Source organism: Typopeltis vanoorti, chromosome 4 (genome assembly GCF_054136105.1).
Source record: "Typopeltis vanoorti isolate ZY-2024b chromosome 4, IOZ_Tvanoo_1.0, whole genome shotgun sequence".
In the NCBI taxonomy this organism is placed as follows: domain Eukaryota; kingdom Metazoa; phylum Arthropoda; class Arachnida; order Uropygi; family Thelyphonidae; genus Typopeltis; species Typopeltis vanoorti.
Genome location: NC_143552.1, coordinates 156,576,693 through 156,595,013, shown reverse-complemented (window position 1 = coordinate 156,595,013; position 18,321 = coordinate 156,576,693). Strand labels below are relative to the sequence as shown.

The following is an 18,321-nucleotide window of genomic DNA, read 5'->3' as shown; positions in this document are numbered from 1 at the left end:
TTCATTCAGCATATCCATGAACACCTCCTCTTGACAGTCCAGGAGTATATCTAATTAGATGTATGTGTAACTTTCCATACATTGGCAAAATTGATGCACAGTAGATAAGAACCCAAAAGTCACAATCAGTTATTTACAATCAATGTTCTGTGGGAAAACAGGCCATCTGAGACATTTTGTAAGATTGATTGGAAAAGCACACAACTCTTACATCACACAAGAACTTTGTATGAAATGAAATTTAAAAGGCTTGAGACACTTTCATAAAACAACCAAATTAAACAAGAATGATGGTCTCAAAATTGCAAAATTTTGGTCAACATATATATACGACCCTGACAACAATGCACATACTCAGATTGCATAGAATACCAAACTACAGGTTACACTGTGTACAAACAAAAGCAATGAAAATCACATCAACCAATGGCTACTTGAAAGTAGAAGTAATTTCAATAAAGAAAAGTCAACAAGAGTACCTGTTTTTAAATTTAACTAGGTTAAATGATTTCAAAAGGTTTTGTTGTATATATAATGTATATAATGAGCCCAAGCCAGTACTTCCTGGCCACAGGTTATTGGCATTAGTGAAACATGGCTGACAGAAGATGATATATTTAGTGGGATAGAATGTGTAGGTTATAGTGTGTTCAGGAGGGACAGAGAGAATAAAATGGGGAGAGGAGAATTGAAGTTGTATTGCAGGATAGTGAAAAGAGCTCATTTGAGGCTATTTGGTGTGAGATTGAGTAGATTGAGATTGGAATAGATGGTGGAGATAGTATGCATAGACAAATTGATGAAATGAGCAGAAGGAGGGTAATTATTATGGGGGATTTCAAATATGGTGACATTGATTGGAAGGAGGAGAGGACACATGTGAGGAAGGAACTGGATTTTATTCAGTTACTAAGGGATAACTATCTGAGACAGCATGTAATGGAAAATACTAGGGGTTTGAGAGTGCTTGACCTAGTAATAGCATCTGAGAATTTGACTGTAATGAATATGACCATGTTGCTACCTATTGGTGAGAGTGATCATAGGGTCTTGACCTGGAAGGTTGCTAAATTTGTGAAATTTTTGATTAAGACAGGGTACATGTGGAATTACTGTGCTGGCAAGTATGACAAGCTTAGGAGATTGCTTGGTTCAGTGCCATGGCATGTAAAACTGCACGGGCTGGAAGTTGATAGGGCATGGGAAGAGATCAAGGAGCATTTGCAGGAGGTTATGGCTGACTGTATACCTAGTCCGAATAGTAAATCACGTAGGGGTTAAATGGATGAATAACAGCATTAAACTTGAGTTGCAAAAAAGAAATAACTGTGGAAGGAATTTAAGGAGAAAGGTGACCTGCAGGCACATGACCATATAAAGCACAGGCCAGAAGGGTAACAAGTGTGGTAAGAAAAGCAAAAGCAGATTATCAAAGGAAATTAACCATGCAAGCTAAAGAGAATCTAAAACAGTTCTTTCAATATGCTGCAAGTAAAAGAAAAACTGTACATGACAGAATGATTTTAAGGAATGCCGATGGTAGGGAGGTCACTGAATCAGTCGATATAGTGGAATTACTGAGTGAGCACTTTGCAAGAGTATATCATCCAAGTGGATGATATACTCTTGCATTGAAGTGACATTGAAGGAATGAAGGAACCATTAGTTTATATGGGAATTGTGGTGAATGAAGTGGAGGTGAATAGTCTATTACAGAACCTTAATGTGAATGCATCTGTGGGATTGGATGGTATACCAGCATGGGTCTTACGTGAAGCAGCTAAAGAATTGTCAGTGCCCTTGACCATATTGTTTAATCTGAGTCTCTGGTCCGGTTTAGTCCCAAAGGGGTGGAAAGAGGGGGAAAGTGGTTCCACTGCATAAAGGACGATCCAAGACTACTGTTGCAAATTACCGACCGATTAGCATATCAGGAATCGTTCTCAAGGTCTTAGAGAAAGTAGTCGAGAGAAACTTTTTGGTAGTGAACTTTTAGGGTCACTCAGTGAGATTTAAAATGATCTTATAGATCACTCAGAATTTTTGAAGAGGTACTCTGCACTTTAACAGTACCTTAATAAAGGTCAAAACTGTTCTTATGGAGATTTAGCTAGGTCCGTAGAAAATAGCACTAAAATCAGTGCTATTTTGGAAATGGAGTAAATGGGAAATTGGGAAATGGAGTAAAAACCAGGTTTAAAATAGCTTGGTATCTTTAACATATATATATATATAGAGAGAGAGAGAGAGAGAGAGAGTTCAAATATAAACAATTGTACAGTAGAAATAATATAGTCTTATACTTTTGCTAGGTTCAGAAGATTTTGCAAGACAAGTAGGTGCCTATGCACATCAGGTAGTTTTAATCATTTTTATATCTTAGTCATTCATTTATATTTAGAGCCCAAGATTGAATTTTATCTATTATTTTGTTGTTGAAATATTCAAAATTTGAAATTAAACCATTTGTTATATGTAGAGAATCATAAAATTCATTCATTCATTCATATTGATCTTATGACTTTTTTGTTGTCTGAATGTTTTATTTCTTTTATTTATTAATTTTATTAGTTGGTGCAATAAAGTGTTAATGTGATCGATGTGTTCTGGGAAGATTTTTCCAAATCACATTGTATAGCAACTAAATTTTTTCTTTCCCAGTATTTAAGCATTTGACCAGATACTCTCTACTCATTTTAGGTTTGTTTTCATACTTCAGTTTTAATGTGTACTGCATGCATTATTCCTTTAACATTCTATTTCTTTCATGTATATTAATTTTTTAAAGTGATTACTTTAGATATCTGAAAGCATTTTTGGAAGTTATGGAGACAACTGCCGTGTTTGAATAAAAACTTTAGTTTAATATTACTAAAATTTTACAATTCGACGTTTCGACCTTTATGTGAAGGTCATCTTCTGGAGCGTACAAATATACACAAGAAACAAGCTATACTACAATCATACTGGTTCGTTAAAGACACTGACTAACCGCTACCACAATTGTTGGCCTGACCTCTGGTGAAAAAATAAATAAATAAAAAAATAATAAAAATAAAAATAAATAAATTATACATCAACGCTAGAGTCCTATTATTTGTGTTGTCTACTATATACATATATTAACATCATTCCAGCCAGTTGGAGTGGAATGGTTTCTAATACTAGCAGATTGGCTAGAGTCCTGACTTATGTTGAATCTTTCATATTAGGTTGGCTGAATGTGTGCCATCCAGATCCTTGAAATTTTCATACCATCTTTATTGTTGATATTTGGTGGTTTATCAGGATTTTGCAGGATTCTTTAAATTTTCTTTCGTACCATGTTTTTGTGCGGTGTAAGGAGCAGGTGCTTTTCCAGTTGATTTGGTGTAAGGTGTTAAGTGCATGGTCTGAGAGGCCTGCTTCACCGTAATGGTTATATTTAATGTGTTCTTTCTTGCGTATAGGGATTGTCCGTCCTGTTTCACCAATGTATGGTAAGTTATAGGTGCAGCAGATGCAATAGACTCCAGGATGTGCTAATGGGAGGAGAGGATCCTTAGATGAGCTGAATATGGTTTTAAGTTTAGTGGGTGGTTTAAAGGTGGCATTGAGGTTATAATGTTGTAGGATTCTGTTGATTTTTTCTGATAACCCTTTAATGTATGGGATGGCTATGGTTTTACTGTAATCTAGATTCGTTTTTGTTGTGGTTTTATAAAGTATTTTATTGACAGTAATTTGTCAAACTTCACAATGAAGAAAATAGCGATATGACAAGAAACAGCAAGGTTTTACATGAGAATTATGAGAGTGTGAATGATAGTATTAATGGTTTCTCAGAGAATAAAAAAGACGAGATAGATGCATTGAGTGAGATCGCGTTATTGAATGGTGCGATAGAAAGGGAAAAACAGCAGCTAGAGTGCACGAACAAAAGTCGACTGAATGAACCAACCAATAATAAAAGGTATGACAGGAAAAATAGACGTATGAATGTGAACATGAACAAAATGGAGGATAGAGTGCTGTATGGAGACTCGTTAGTACGAGGTGTGTTAGTAGAGGATTTGACAAAATCATACCAACCTGGTGCGACCATAAAGGATGTAACTGAGTCTATTAGAGAGCAAAAGGAAAGGGTGAAAGAAATGATTGTTGTGGCAGGTACGAATGATTTGAAAGGAGATAAAATGGAAATGATAGAAGACCTGAATGAATTGTTTGAGGTAGCAAAAGAAAAGAGTGAGAGAGTTAGAATGATTAGTCTTTTGCCACTGTATGACAGTGAAATGTTTAAAAGGAGGGCCATAATTGCGAATGACTTTATGCGTGGGTTATGTATGACGAGTGGTATGGAATTTGTGGACGTGTGGAGTGAGTTTGATGGGCGAAAGGATCTATATAAGATGGATGGTTTGCATTTGAATGGTTACGGTGTAAGAAGACTTGAGAAAGTGTTGCTGAATGTAGTGGATGTGCAAATTCAGGGAAACTAGATTTGTTAAGGGGGGGAGAGTAGATATACAGTCCTTAGGGAGGCAGTTGAATGTAAGAATGAATATAATATGCTAGAGAAAATAAGGACAACAAACCAGAGTGGGATAGTTAATATAAGGAATCAAGGTAGGGTTGGGGCTAATGGAGGTCTTAAATTCATGTACACTAATACTAGGAGTATTAGGAACAAGAAGGAAGAGTTTTTGGCCATGGTTGGCACTTCCAGACCACAGGTTATTGGTATTAGTGAAACATGGCTGACTGTAGATGATATAGCTAGTGGGATTGAATGTGATGGGTATAATGTGTTGAGGAATGACAGAGAGAATAAAATGGGGGGAGGAGTATTGTTGATGATAGCTGATGAGCTACAGCCAAGGAGAATAGAAGTTGAATTGCAGGATAGAGAAAAGAGCACATTTGAGACCATTTGGTGTGAGATTGTGGCTAGCAGAACTAAATATACAATTGGGTGCTGCTATAGACCAGGTGATGGAAAAGATGGTGGTGACAGTATGCACAAGCAACTAGAAGAAATGCGTGGAAGGAGGGTGATTATTATGGGAGATTTCAACTACGGTCGCATTGATTGGAGTGAGGAGAGGACACACGGGAGGAAGGAATTGGATTTTATGCGGTTATTAAGGGATAACTATCTGCAACAGCATGTAATGGAAAATAGGAGTCAGAGAGTGCTTTACCTAGTAATTACATCTGAGTATTTGGCTGTAACGAATATGACCACATTGCCACCAATCGGTGAGAGTGATCATAGGGTCTTGACTTGGGAGGTGGCTAAAGGTGTAGAATTTTCAATTAAGACAGGGTACATGTGGAATTATCGGGCTGGAAAGTATGACAAGCTTAGGAGTTTGATTGGCTCAGTGCCATGGCATGTACAACTGCAAGGACTAGAAGTTGATAGTGCATGGGAGGTAGTTAAGAAGTGCTTGCATGAAGCAATGGCTGACTGTATACCTAGAGTCCGAATAATAAATCAAGTAGGGGTTAAATGGATGAATAACACCATTAAGCTTGAGCTGCAAAAAAAGAAACAACTATGGAGGGAATTTAAGGAGAAAGGTGACCGGCAGGCACATGAACGGTATAAAGCGCAGGCCAGAAGGGTGATGAGCGTGGTAAGAAAAGCAAAAAAAGGATTACGAAAGAACATTGACCATGCAGGCTAAAGAGAATCCTAAGCAGTTTTTTAGATATGTAGCAAGTAAAAGGAAAAATGTACATGGCAGAATGATTTTAAAGAATGCCGATGGTAGGGAGGTAACTGAATCAGTTGAGATAGCTGAGTTACTGAGTGAGCACTTTGCAAGAATATATCATCCAGGTGGTGACATTGCAGAAACGAATAAACCAGTAGATTATACGGGAATTGTGGTGAATGAAGTGGAGGTGAGTAGTCTATTGCATAACCTCAATGTCAATACATCTGTGGGATTGGATGGTATACCAGCTCGTGTAGTTCGAGAAGCAGCTAAAGAATTGTCAGTACCCTTGACCATTTTGTTTAATTTGAGTCTCGGGTCTGGGTTAGTCCCGAGCGGGTGGAAGGAGGGGAAAATAATTCCACTTCATAAAGGTGATTCCAAGACTGCTGTTGTAAATTACCGACCGATTAGCATATCAGGAATCATTGTCAAGGTCTTAGAGAAATTAGTCAAGAAAAGAATACAGGATTGGATAGATGAAAATGGGATATTGTATGGGGGACAACATGGTTTTGTGAAGGATAGATCATGCCTCAGTAACTTGCTCACGTTTTATAACACAGTGACGGCTGAACTGGATAGGGTTTACAGTGATACTACTGGACCTTGCCAAGGCCTTTGACAGGATACCACATGGAACCCTAATCAGTAAACTGGAGCAGATGGGGATAGATATAGGGTTGGTAAGATGGATAGGAGGGTGGTTGAAGGAGAGATACCAGAGAGTGGTTTATTCAGGAGTGGAGTCAAAAAGATGTCTTGTGACCAGTGGAGTGCCGCAGGGCTCTGTTCTTGGACCACTGCTTTTCAATTTGTTCATCAATGATATTGGAAAGGATTTGAGAGGAAGTGTTCACTTGTTTGCTGATGATGCAAAGTTGGGCAGAGCAATTGTGAGTGCACAGGATGTCAAAATTTTACAGGATGATTTGGATAGTTTGGAGAACTGGGCTAGGAAAAATGGATGTCAGTTTAATGTGGCAAAGTGTAAGGTTATGCACTTTGGGGTGAAAAGAATAGCAGCAGTATATCGCATTGGTGGAACCGTACTCCAGGAGATTGATGAGGCCAGGGATTTGGGAGTGCTGGTGGATAGGGAGTTGAAGTTTAGGGGGCACATTGCAAAAGTGAATAAAACAGCTCACCAAATCACTTGGCTTATGAAAAATACTTTAACATGCAGAGACAAACAAGTTGTTGTTCCTCTGTATCGAGCCTTGATAAAACCCCATCTGGACTTCTGTGCCCAGTTATGGGCACCAGGGTTTCTTCGTGATGGGGAGGAAGTAGAGAGGGTCCAGAGACGAGTGACCAAGATGATAGCAGGTCTGTGGAATGAACCTTATGAGAATAGGTTGAGGATTTGTGGGTTGTAGAAATTGAATGATAGGCGAAGGAGGGGTGATATGATTGAGACATTCAAATTACTGAAGGGTTTTTATAAGATTGATCCAGAAGATATTTTTGAAAATATGACTGGTGGTGGGAGGACTAGGGGCCATGCATGGAAGCTGGGCATGAGCATGGTTGACAAGGGTGTTAGAGCTAGGTTTTTTTACTTGGAGAGTGGTGAATGAGTGGAATAAGCTTCCAGAGTCTGTTGTGGGTGCTACGACCGTGAATGAGTTCAAGGCAAGATATGATTGATACTGTGTGAATATTGAATAGTTGTTCCAAAATGATGTTAGGGCCTCCCTCGATGAGTCTGTCAACTCCTTGGAGTTTCCCGGAACAACAACAATAATAATGATGCTAAAGATTATCCAACTAAGTGTTAACTTTGTGAGAATTTTTGTATATTTCATTTTTTCTGTGTGTTTCACTTTTCTTCTTTATAACTGCTGTTCTAATAAAAAAGTTATGAGCCATCATACCTCAGAAATGCACTTTTTCCAAAAGGTTCCACAATTTTGGCCACTAGTGTGTGTGTGTGTGTATTATTATTTTATTTTATTTTTTTCTTTTTACATAATCCAGAAAGCTAGAGCTCTAAAGACAACATGGAACTTTTTTAAGTCGCTTCAAGCTTCCAATAAGCGAGGTGGTGGCCTCACACCGGGTGATGACATTCATCTCCCACCTCAAGACAATCACAAACATTCACTTCCATGGCGAGATTCGAACCTGCAGCTTGCTGGTTGGAGAGTAGGTATGCTAACCACTCGGCTAACCAGCCTGCCGATTAGCTTTACTAACACATCCTGGAATGCTAACGATGTCAGGTTCTTTCTTAATGTCCTCATTTTTAATATGATACTGCCATTGATGCCATCTGTTCACTCCCATAATCTTTCTCAAAACTCTCGTATCTGTTGTCTCAAGTCTTTGACCAAAAGTTTTATTTCTAACATAGCTCTCAGATCCATGTGTTAAAACTGGTTTGAATACTGCCTTATAATACAGCTAGTTTAGTGTTTTGACTAATTCCTCTCTTAATCCATATAAATTTATTCAGTTGACCCTACCATATTAGTGTTGCTAATTCTGTTGTCTGTTTCCAGATTTAACTTGCCATTTTCACTAAAAATCATGCCTGAATAGTGAAATATTTTATTTGTCCTCTGGGCTCTTCATTCAGAATGCAGTTGATGTGTTGAATGTTTCTAGATTTATAGATTTAGTCTTTTTATTACTGATTTTCATACCAAATTTGCTACAGCTGTTATTCAGTTTGGTTAGATGTGTTTAGGAGTACATCTGCATAAAGCAAAGAGCTAAGTTTTACATCTCTAACTCTAATGTCAGGCCTAATGCTAGTTTCTTTCATGATGTGCATCCATGTCTTACAGATTTGACATCAAACGATCTTCCTGTATTTCCTACAGTTGTAACTGCTGACTTATAACTTAAATATAGACTATGTATTGCTCTGTATAATGTTCCATTTACCCCCATGTATTTGTAGTGTTTTGAAAAGCTTTTCTCAGGGCATTTTGTCGTATGCCTTTTCCAGATCCACAAAACTTAAATACAGATCTTTGTCATATTCCCAAGATTTCTCAATTATATTTGGCCCGATCCCATCTTGTTCTCTTCAAAGTTTCTCTTCCACAATCTTTCTTAATCTCTTTTCAAGTATGCTTGCATAAATTGAACCTCAAACACTTAGAGAAATTCATCTGTAATTTTCACATTCAGCTTTATCCCTTTTTTTTTTTTTTACAGATAAAAAAAAAAACTATGAGAGCTCTACTCCAGTCATCTGGAATTTGACCTTCTGACCAGACCCTCTGAATTATGTAGTGTAGCCACTGCAAAACTTTTATACCTATACATATTTAACAGTTCTGGTCGAATGTCATCTACTCCAGCTGCCTTTCTGCATTTCAAGTTTTTGATGATGTTTTCTTTCTGAAGTATTGATATGCACTCTTCTTGGCATTCCTCTTGAAAATGTTCACGTATGGTTCTGTCGCTGCTTGTTTCGTTTAAGTCTTTCAAAGTTATTACTCCCAACATCTAAGATATCCTTATCTTCAGTGTCATGTCACCTTTATCATGTTTGATTGCTTTTATAGTACACTTTCTTACCTTTTTCAATAGTCTTCAGAAACATTTTGTCACCTTCGTGATATTTATTTATATTCTTACAAAAGTTTTCCCATGAGTTATGTTTAGCTACTTTTACATATACGCTTTCTTTTAAGGTTACACGGTGATCAGCATTCATATTTATGAATTTAGGGACACAAAACACACGTGTTGAAAAGATTATTTTACTGACTAATAATAAAATAACTTGACGTTTCGACCCCTGTATTGAGGTCATCATCAGAAGGATACATGTGTATAAGAACCAAGCTACATGCTGTTGCACTGTATACAGGTAAATTACATCTACGTTGTTAACTAATCTTTTTTCTTAGCCTGCCCTCTAGTGATAAAAAAAAACTACAATAAACTCTGCTAAAGTCCTCGCATACTAGGATTCTTCTGGAATTATACAGTTTATATTGTTATACTAAGATTATATTCTGGATTTGTACAGTACAGGTTGCTATTGAATGTTCAGGAAAAAAAAAAACGCTTCACCAAATCTCCTTGTATTGAGATTTTTCTTTGTGGTTGCTATGACGGTTGCAGATGGGTCCTCCACATTCTTGGAATGGTTGGACCATCATTTTTATTCAGATTCGGATCATGTTTGAGCATTTCACATGCTTCCTTGAATTTCCGCTCGAACCAGGTTTTGGTGCGGTGTAGGGACTTGGTACCTTTCCAATCAATTTTGTGGTATGTTTGGAGTGTGTGGTCAGAAAGGCCGGTTTTTCCAAAATGGAGGTATTTTATCTGTCATTTGTGTTCATCCTTTCTGATTGGGATGGTTCGCCCTGTTTCCCCTATGTATGGTATGTTACATGTGCAATCTATTTTGTAAACCACTGGGTGGGCTAGGTGTGTCAGGGGATCCTTGGAAGAACTGAGTAGGTGTCTTAATTTTGTCGGGCGTTTAAAGGTGGTTTTGATGTTGTATTTGTGTAATGTTCTGTCTATTTTTTCAGAAATGCCTCTACCATATGGTATAGCAATAGCATTCTTGAAATCTTTTTCGTTATTAGTGGTATCTTTGTGGAGGATCTTGTGAATGGTTTTTATACTGTATCCATTTTTTATAAAGGTATGTTTGATGGTCTCATATTCATGGTTAAGAGCTTGTTCATTTGAACAAATGGTTTGAGCTCTGTGTTTAAGGGTGCTTATGACCCCTAGTTTTTGAGTTGGGTGGTGATAAGAAGTTTTGTGTATGTACTGGCCTGTGTGTGTAGGTTTGCAGTAAACTGAGGAGGAGAGACAGCCTGAAGGAAGACATGTGACAAGTGTGTCTAGGAACAGGAGAGTTGTTTTTTCAAATTCACTGGTCAATTGAATGCATTTGTGTTGTTTTGTTCAGGTGGCTAAGGAATGTATCTAGTGCTTCACGGCAGTGGGGCCAAATGGCGAAAATATTGTTGACGTATCTGAGCCCAATTTTTGACTTTAGGCACGCCGATTCTAGAGCTCGTTGCTCAAGGTCTTCCATATAAAAGTTCGCTATTGGGGGGGGGGGGGAGTGGTGAGTCATGCCTGTACCCTCTTTTTGAAAGTAAAAATTAATACCCAACTGCATTAAGCTAAAGAAGAAATTTACATCATCTAAAGTGCTCCGGCTAGAAAAAGCGTTGTTAAGAGAACAGAACCACGAGGCACGAAAGAACTTAGCATCTACCCAAGCCAAAGTGTTACAACTAAAATTTGAGCTATCCGGTTATGTTAATCCGGAAATTTGGAATATTCTAGACAAGATCACAGACAGCTCAGCCAAGCACCTATTACTCAAAAACAAAGAACAATTAATAACAAAGTTTCAAGCATTAAAACTACAGGAAAGCACAAGACTATTACGACGCCATAACAAAAGGAGCAGCCAATCACCCACAAATGCAGTTAGGAGCAACCAACCACCGTCAAACCACTGTCTGGTTATCAACCAATTGGATTACAACCTCACCCAAGGTGAACTCTCGCTACTGGAGAAAGGTTTACATTACACCATTGCTCTGAGGTCAGTAAATAAACTAGATATAATATATCCTATCGAGAGAGGTTTAAGATCCCTCCCCGCCAATTTAGCTGACAAAATACGGATGGAAACTGCCTGTTTACTAAATTCAACCAAAAAATTAAGCAGTAACCTAAACAAAGCGGAAAAACTAGCCCTCAAATCCCTAAAAAAAAAAAAATAAAAAAAAATAACCATGACATTATTATCACAAAAGCAGATAAAGGGAATGCCACTGTTGTTTTAAATCGGACAACCTACATTGAAAAAATGAACCTTTTGGTATCGGACCACAACACCTACCAAATGGTAAATTACAACCTCCCACAATGCAACAAAAAGAAAATTACTGAACTACTTAAATCAGTTAACACGTGGCCGGAAGAAACAATTAAAAAATTAATACCACAGTATGTCCGCACACCCAGAATTCATGGCTTGCCAAAAGTACACAAAACAGACATGCCATTACGTCCAATTGTAGAAGGAATTGATAGTCCGAATTACTACTTAGCCAAAAAATTAGCAGCCATACTCAAGGAATTAGTTGGTCTTTCCCCTTTCTACATAAAAAAATACACAACAATTCATAAACAAAATTAAAAACATTATACGCAACGACCAAGATCTATTAGTCAGCTTTGACATAACTTCCTTTTTCACCAATGTCCCAATCAATGATACTATCTTACTCTTACAGAACATATTTCCACACGACATCACGGCCCTCTTTGCCCACGTACTCCGCTCTGGATATTTCGTGTGGCAAAACAATTTTTACCTTCAAAAAGAGAGCTCACCACTCCCCCCCCAATAGCGAACTTTTATATGGAGGACCTTGAGCAACAAGCTCTAGAATCGGCGTGCCTAAAGCCCAAAATTTGGCTCAGATACGTCGACGATATTTTCGCCATTTGGCACGACTGCCGCGAAGCACTAGATACATTCCTTAGCCACCTGAACAAACAACACAAATGCATTCAGTTGACCAGTGAAATAGAAAAACACAACTCTCTTTCGTTCCTAGACACACTTGTCACACGTCTTCCTTCAGGCTGTCTCTCCTTCTCAGTTTACCACAAACCTACACACACACACAGGCCAGTACATACACAAAACTTCTTAGCACCACCCAACTCAATAGCTAGGGATCATAAGCACCCTTAAACACAGAGCTCAAACCATTTGTTCAAATGAACAAGCTCTTAACCATGAATATGAGACCATCAAACATACCTTTATAAAAAAAATGGATACAATATAAAAACCATTCACAAGGTCCTCCACAAAGATACCACTAATAACAAAAAAGATTTCAAGAATGCTATTGCTATACCATATGGTAGAGGCATTTCTGAAAAAATAGACAGAACATTACACAAATACAACATCAAAACCACCTTTAAACCCCTGACAAAATTAAGACACCTACTCAGTTCTTCCAAGGATCCCCTGACACACCTAGCTCACCCAGTGGGATGGTTCGCCCTGTTTCCCCTATGTATGGTATGCAGGGCAAACCATCCCAATCAGAAAGGATGAACACAAACGACACATAAAATACCTCCTTTTGGAAAAACTGGCCTTTCTGACCTTGCACTCCAAACATACCACAGAATTGACTGGAAAGGTAGCAAGTCCCTACATCGCACCAAAACCTGGTTCGAGCGAAAATTCAAGGAATCATGTGAAATGCTCAAACATGATCCCAATCTGAATAAAAATGATGGTCTAACCATTCCAAGAATGTGGAGGACCCATCTGCAACCTTCATAGCAACCACCTAGAAAAATCTCAATACAAGAAGACTTGGTGAAGTTTTTTTTTTTTTTTTTCCCTGAACATTCAATGCAACCTGTACTGTACAAATCCAGAATATAATTGTAGTATAACAATATAAACTGTATAATTCCAGAAGAATCCTAGTATATGAGGACTTTAGCAGAGTTTATTGTAGTTTTTTTTATCACTAGAGGGCAGGCTAAGAAAAAAGATTAGTTAACAACCGTAAATGTAATTTACCTGTATAGAGTGCAACAGTATGTAGCTTGGTTCTTATACACATGTATCCTTCTGATGATGACCTCAATACAGGGGTCGAAACGTCAAGTTATTTTATTATTAGTCAGTAAAATAATCTTTTCAACACGTGTGTTTTGTGTCCCTAAATTCATAAATATGAACTTTTACATATAGCTTAACTCTCTTACATTTTTCTCTGTGATGCCTTGTCCTGATTATATTTCAGGTGCAAATTTGTTTGCTTACACTTGGATAAAGGATTAAGCCAAGTATATAATTTCTTGGTATGTTTAATTTATAGTATAACAAGTTGAAAAACTTCCAACAACTATCTCTAATCCAGAGTATTTTAATAATGAGGTGTGACACCTTTTGGCAACTCTTTTATGAAAATATGACTTGTGCATTACTTCAACCTTAGTATCACCTCTCTGTCTTGTTCCCACTGCCAAGACCTCAATAAAGGTTGAAACCGATCTGGGTAGTGACCCTTTCCATAATGCATAGCATTATACATACCCATAACGATATGTGCTTTTCATTATGGAATACTAAGGCAAGTTGTGTGAAGTCATTAGCTTCTATATATGAGTTACTCTGTCCTGATTATATTTCAGGCGCAAACTTTGTTTGCTTACACTTGGATAAAGGATTAAACCATGTATATCATTTCTTGGTATCTTTAATTTATGGTATAACCAAGTGGAAAAACTTCCAACAATTTTCTCTGTGATCTTTTTTGATTTTTGTTATCTCTGTTGACATTTTTCTCTGTGATATTAGGTAAGAATAAATAATAAATATATGTCTTTGAATACTTATGAAAAAAAATAATAGAGCCTCTATGAATTAATGGTAAATATGAATTTGCACAACTTTATGCATAGGCACTTAGCAGTAAATGAAAGTTTGTATTAAGAAACAAGACTTTTCTTTTATTTCTGTAGTACAAGGTTACAGATTGACTGTACATATCGATGCCTCTACCTTTTACATTACTGAAATTAATGAAATCTTTTACCAGGGAAGAACAAATAGCCAGATTTTCAGCATACATCATGGAAAATTTGTACTATGAAATTTCTTCACCTGATAATTGTATATAATTGTCAAAAATAAAAATTTTGCTGTTTTTAAATTTACATATTACATTCTAAAGTAAAAAGAAGGATATACAATCCCTCTTTTTACTTTAGAATAAATCATTGATATTCATAGCCAGTGAGCAGCAAACAAGAGTTTACACTATAAAATGGTAAATTACAATAAGAATAAATATAGATACCAACTGGTATTGAGTGTAGAGGATACAGTATTTCTAGGAAGGATAGATAGACAAAATAGGAAAGTGGTTGTGATACAAATGATATCAGCTGATTTGAGTCCAGTTAGTCTAGAAAGCACTGCAATAGTAGGGAGAAAAAAAAACATTCATGTGACAGTGAATTTGAATTGAAGCTATCTGGTGAAGTGAAGTTGAACAAGATCAAATACATAGTGGTAGGGCATTGTTACAGACCTAGTGGATTGGTTGCTTGTGATGACGGAATTCATTACTAAATAAACAGATGATAGATGCAAAACAAGTAATCATGGGTGACATTAATTATCCAAACATTGATTGTATAGTAATGAAATCTCATGTTAAAAAAGAAGTGGAATTTGAGCTGTTCCGTGACAAGCAGGGTATGACAAAAGGAACTTGAGGTCAAAGAATATTATACCTAATTATAGCACTAGAGAGATTTTCGATAAAATGTGATTTTCAGTGACTGTTCTGCCTCCAGTTGATGACAGTGTCACCCTGCTTGTCACGCTACCTCCCAGATCAATCATGCTGTATTGATCTGGGAGGTAGCTAAATGCATGGATATTACATGCTGAACTTTAAAATAGAAAATCACATTTTACTGCTTTGATATTCATATAATATCAACTGAGGTGAATACTAGGTTCGATTCCATGGTATCGGTAGCTAGATAAGGATGTCGGCAGTGCATTGAAAGTGTTTAAAAATTACATGAAAATGCAATATTAGAATGTGTCCCTAGAGTTTGAAGAATAAACAGGGTGGAAGTGAAATGGATGCGCAGTCTTATTAAGTGAGAGAATCTTAAGAAAAATATGTTGTGGAAGAAATACTATGCACATAACTGTGCAACTCAGATCACACTCTCATACAAGTGTCTTTTGTCATATAACCTTCATTGACCAGTTCTCCGTCTCGGATTCTTTGGCACTATAGGAGTCCCAAATGGAATGACCTCCATAACTTCTATTTCTTCTTCCCATGGTCCAAATACTGCTTCAGTTCTGATCCAAGCACTTGCTCAGATCGAATAACAGAAATTATCCTCAAAAGAATGAAGACCTTCATCATTCCGCAGCCACCACTAACCCTTGGCTCTCAAAAAGGTGTATACCAATGCAGTAAAAGAAATAAACTGCATACCATGAATGTCTCAAGACCAAAACTCCAGCTACTCACTCTACCTACACTGCAGCTCACAACAGCTGTAAAAGCATTATCAAATCCAAATTAGACTTCGAGAGAGAGAAATGCTGCAAACTCACCTGCCCTAATGGCGGTTGACCCTTCTGATCCATTGACAAGCCACTGGATGCATCTTTTGTCTACTCAGGTTTCTACAACTATCACATTGATATTATAGTCACATCACCCTAAAGACAAGACTGACATCTTTCTTCCAATTCCTGCATTGATGACCAGAGCAAAACTCCCTGGTCATCAATGGTAGGGAGTTTTGCTCTGGTCATCAATGGTAGAGTAGCGTACCTTTACCAGTAATACGGATTCTGCCACTCATGATCCACAACTGATCTTCTAGCTTTTCCACGATCCTCTGGACTAAAACCATGGAAAAATTTGAAGAAACTCGCATAGTTTCTCTAGATATTTCAAAAGCATTTGATTGTGTTTGGTACACGGCCTACTTAGCAAACTGCCATCGTATTGTCTGCCTTCTGCACTCTACAACTGGATCACCAACTGGTCATGGGGGGGGGGATGCTTTCCTCTTCTCGCATTTCTCCATCAATGCAGGAGTACCTCAGGGCTCTGCACTCTCACCTACTTGCTCTCACAGACTTCCAATCCTACCTATAGCATTTGCCGATGACAGTACATTATTCTTTCTTTTCATTTGGCAAACCTTGTAGTGCTCAATTCTTAGAATTCTCAAGATTCACCATGACGAATGTCTGGAACTCTGATCTCCTAGCTTTATTTCAGTGGGGGCAAGGCCAACCTTGTAGATTTCAATGCCATCAAAACTCAGTCCTGTCTGATCTTTTGCAATAAAGAGCTTTCATCCCTTCCCCTAACTTTCATTAATACCCAGATATTCAAATACGATGAGATTTTTCTTCTTGGACTGACCTGTACCTCCAACCTTCCTTGGCACAAACACATACCAACCATAGCTTTTACAGCTGCTAAAAATTCTGTGTACATTTCTGTTGAAGACACTACTTTACACTTCTACAAAAGTTAACTCTATACAAATTCCAAATCTGCTTAACCATGGAATACAAGATGTGGCTATTAAATAACAAGACTCGTTGCAAAAGTGCGGTTTATTATTACAATTGTACAACTTAATTGTTATCCCCTTCAACATGCTCTCCTTCTCTATCTCTATACAGCATCGCATACCAATTTTCATTGTTGGAAGCAGTGCTGCAAGTCATCAAATGTTATCTGCTTCAGTAGCGCTGCCGTTTTCTCCTCATCACTCACTGAAAATGGGTGCCCTTCAATGCAGATTTCAACTTTGGAAAAGGTAAAAGTTGCATGGAGCTAAGTCTGGCGAGTAAGGTGGATGGTCCAACACTGGGATCTTCTCATCAGCCAGATACTGCTTTACAGACAGTGCACTGTGGGCTGGAGCATTGTTCTGATGGAGAATCCAAGCATTGTTCTTCCACAGATTGGATCTTCTTCCTCACTCATTCTCTCAGGTTGGCCAGAACCTCAAGGTAATAATGTTGGTTAACTGTCTGACCCTCTGGTACCCATTCAACCATTACCATGCCATTGATATGGGGGGAAAAAAAAACTATCAGCATTGCCTTCAGTTTCGACTTGCTCGTTCTTGCTTTTTTCATTCTCAGTGACAGAGTTTTCCAGTGCATCGACTCTCTTTGTTTCTGGATCATACTGGAAAATCCACGTCTCATCACATGTGATGATCTCTCCTGCAAATCCACATTGAAGGGCACCCATTTTCAGTCAATGGATGAGGTAAAGGAGAAAGCCAATAGCCACATCTCGTATTGGCATGGTTAAGCAGATTTTTGCCTTAACCATATTTGGAATGGTGCACCAAAATCCTCTCTAAGATTGTTTCATTCTATCCAGAAAAGGGCCATCCAGTTAATTAATGATCCCTCTCTCCAGAGATGTTCTTTCTGTTTTATGCTTCTTCTACAGATATACTTTCATTGAGAGAGTGCGCTGCTGAATTGGTCGCTATTATTCCTACACTTTCCTCCAAAATCATAAGAACAAGTGCTATTGCTAACAAAAACACCCTTTAACAGTCCAGCTTGAAATTCACCAAACCAATTTTTCTGCGTCCTCTTTTATTCCATCTACTTCTGTTCTTTGGAATGTCCCCCCCCCCCCCCACCACCACTATGCCTTCCCTCGAGAATACAACTGAATGTTGTATTCTTGGATTTGTTCAAAAAACAAACAAACGAAAAAAAAAAAAGTAAACGGCACCTCTCTTCTTATCCTCCTATCTGTGCATGTACACACACAGCACTGATCTGCTGTAGATCCTGTGACCTTTTGTGTGCAGTCAGATATTTATATATTAAAAAGGATGATGTCAGTTGTGAAAATTATAAGGCTCAGGCGAGAAGAATTACAACTATTGTAAGAAAGCTAAGTTTGAATATCAAAAGAAGCTCGCTTTGCAAGCTGAATATAACCCAGAAGAATTTATCATTATGTTGCAAGCAAATAAAAGAAAGAATACATACGATAGAATAATTCTCTATAATGTGAATAGTATGCAGGTGACA

General features: G+C 37.7%; 1 protein-coding gene across 5 annotated transcripts in view; it reads left to right on the top strand.

The window, feature by feature from the left end:
• Nucleotides 1-18,321, top strand: part of LOC150107782 (eukaryotic translation initiation factor 4 gamma 3-like) — a 949,069-nt gene that overhangs the window by 128,298 nt on the left and 802,450 nt on the right. For all 5 annotated transcript variants that reach the window (XM_090392049.1, XM_090392050.1, XM_090392046.1 and 2 more), the window contains exon 4: nucleotides 2,313-2,356. In XM_090392049.1, coding sequence (XP_090248175.1) covers nucleotides 2,313-2,356 — 44 coding nt within the window. The remainder of the gene's footprint in view (nucleotides 1-2,312; nucleotides 2,357-18,321) is intronic.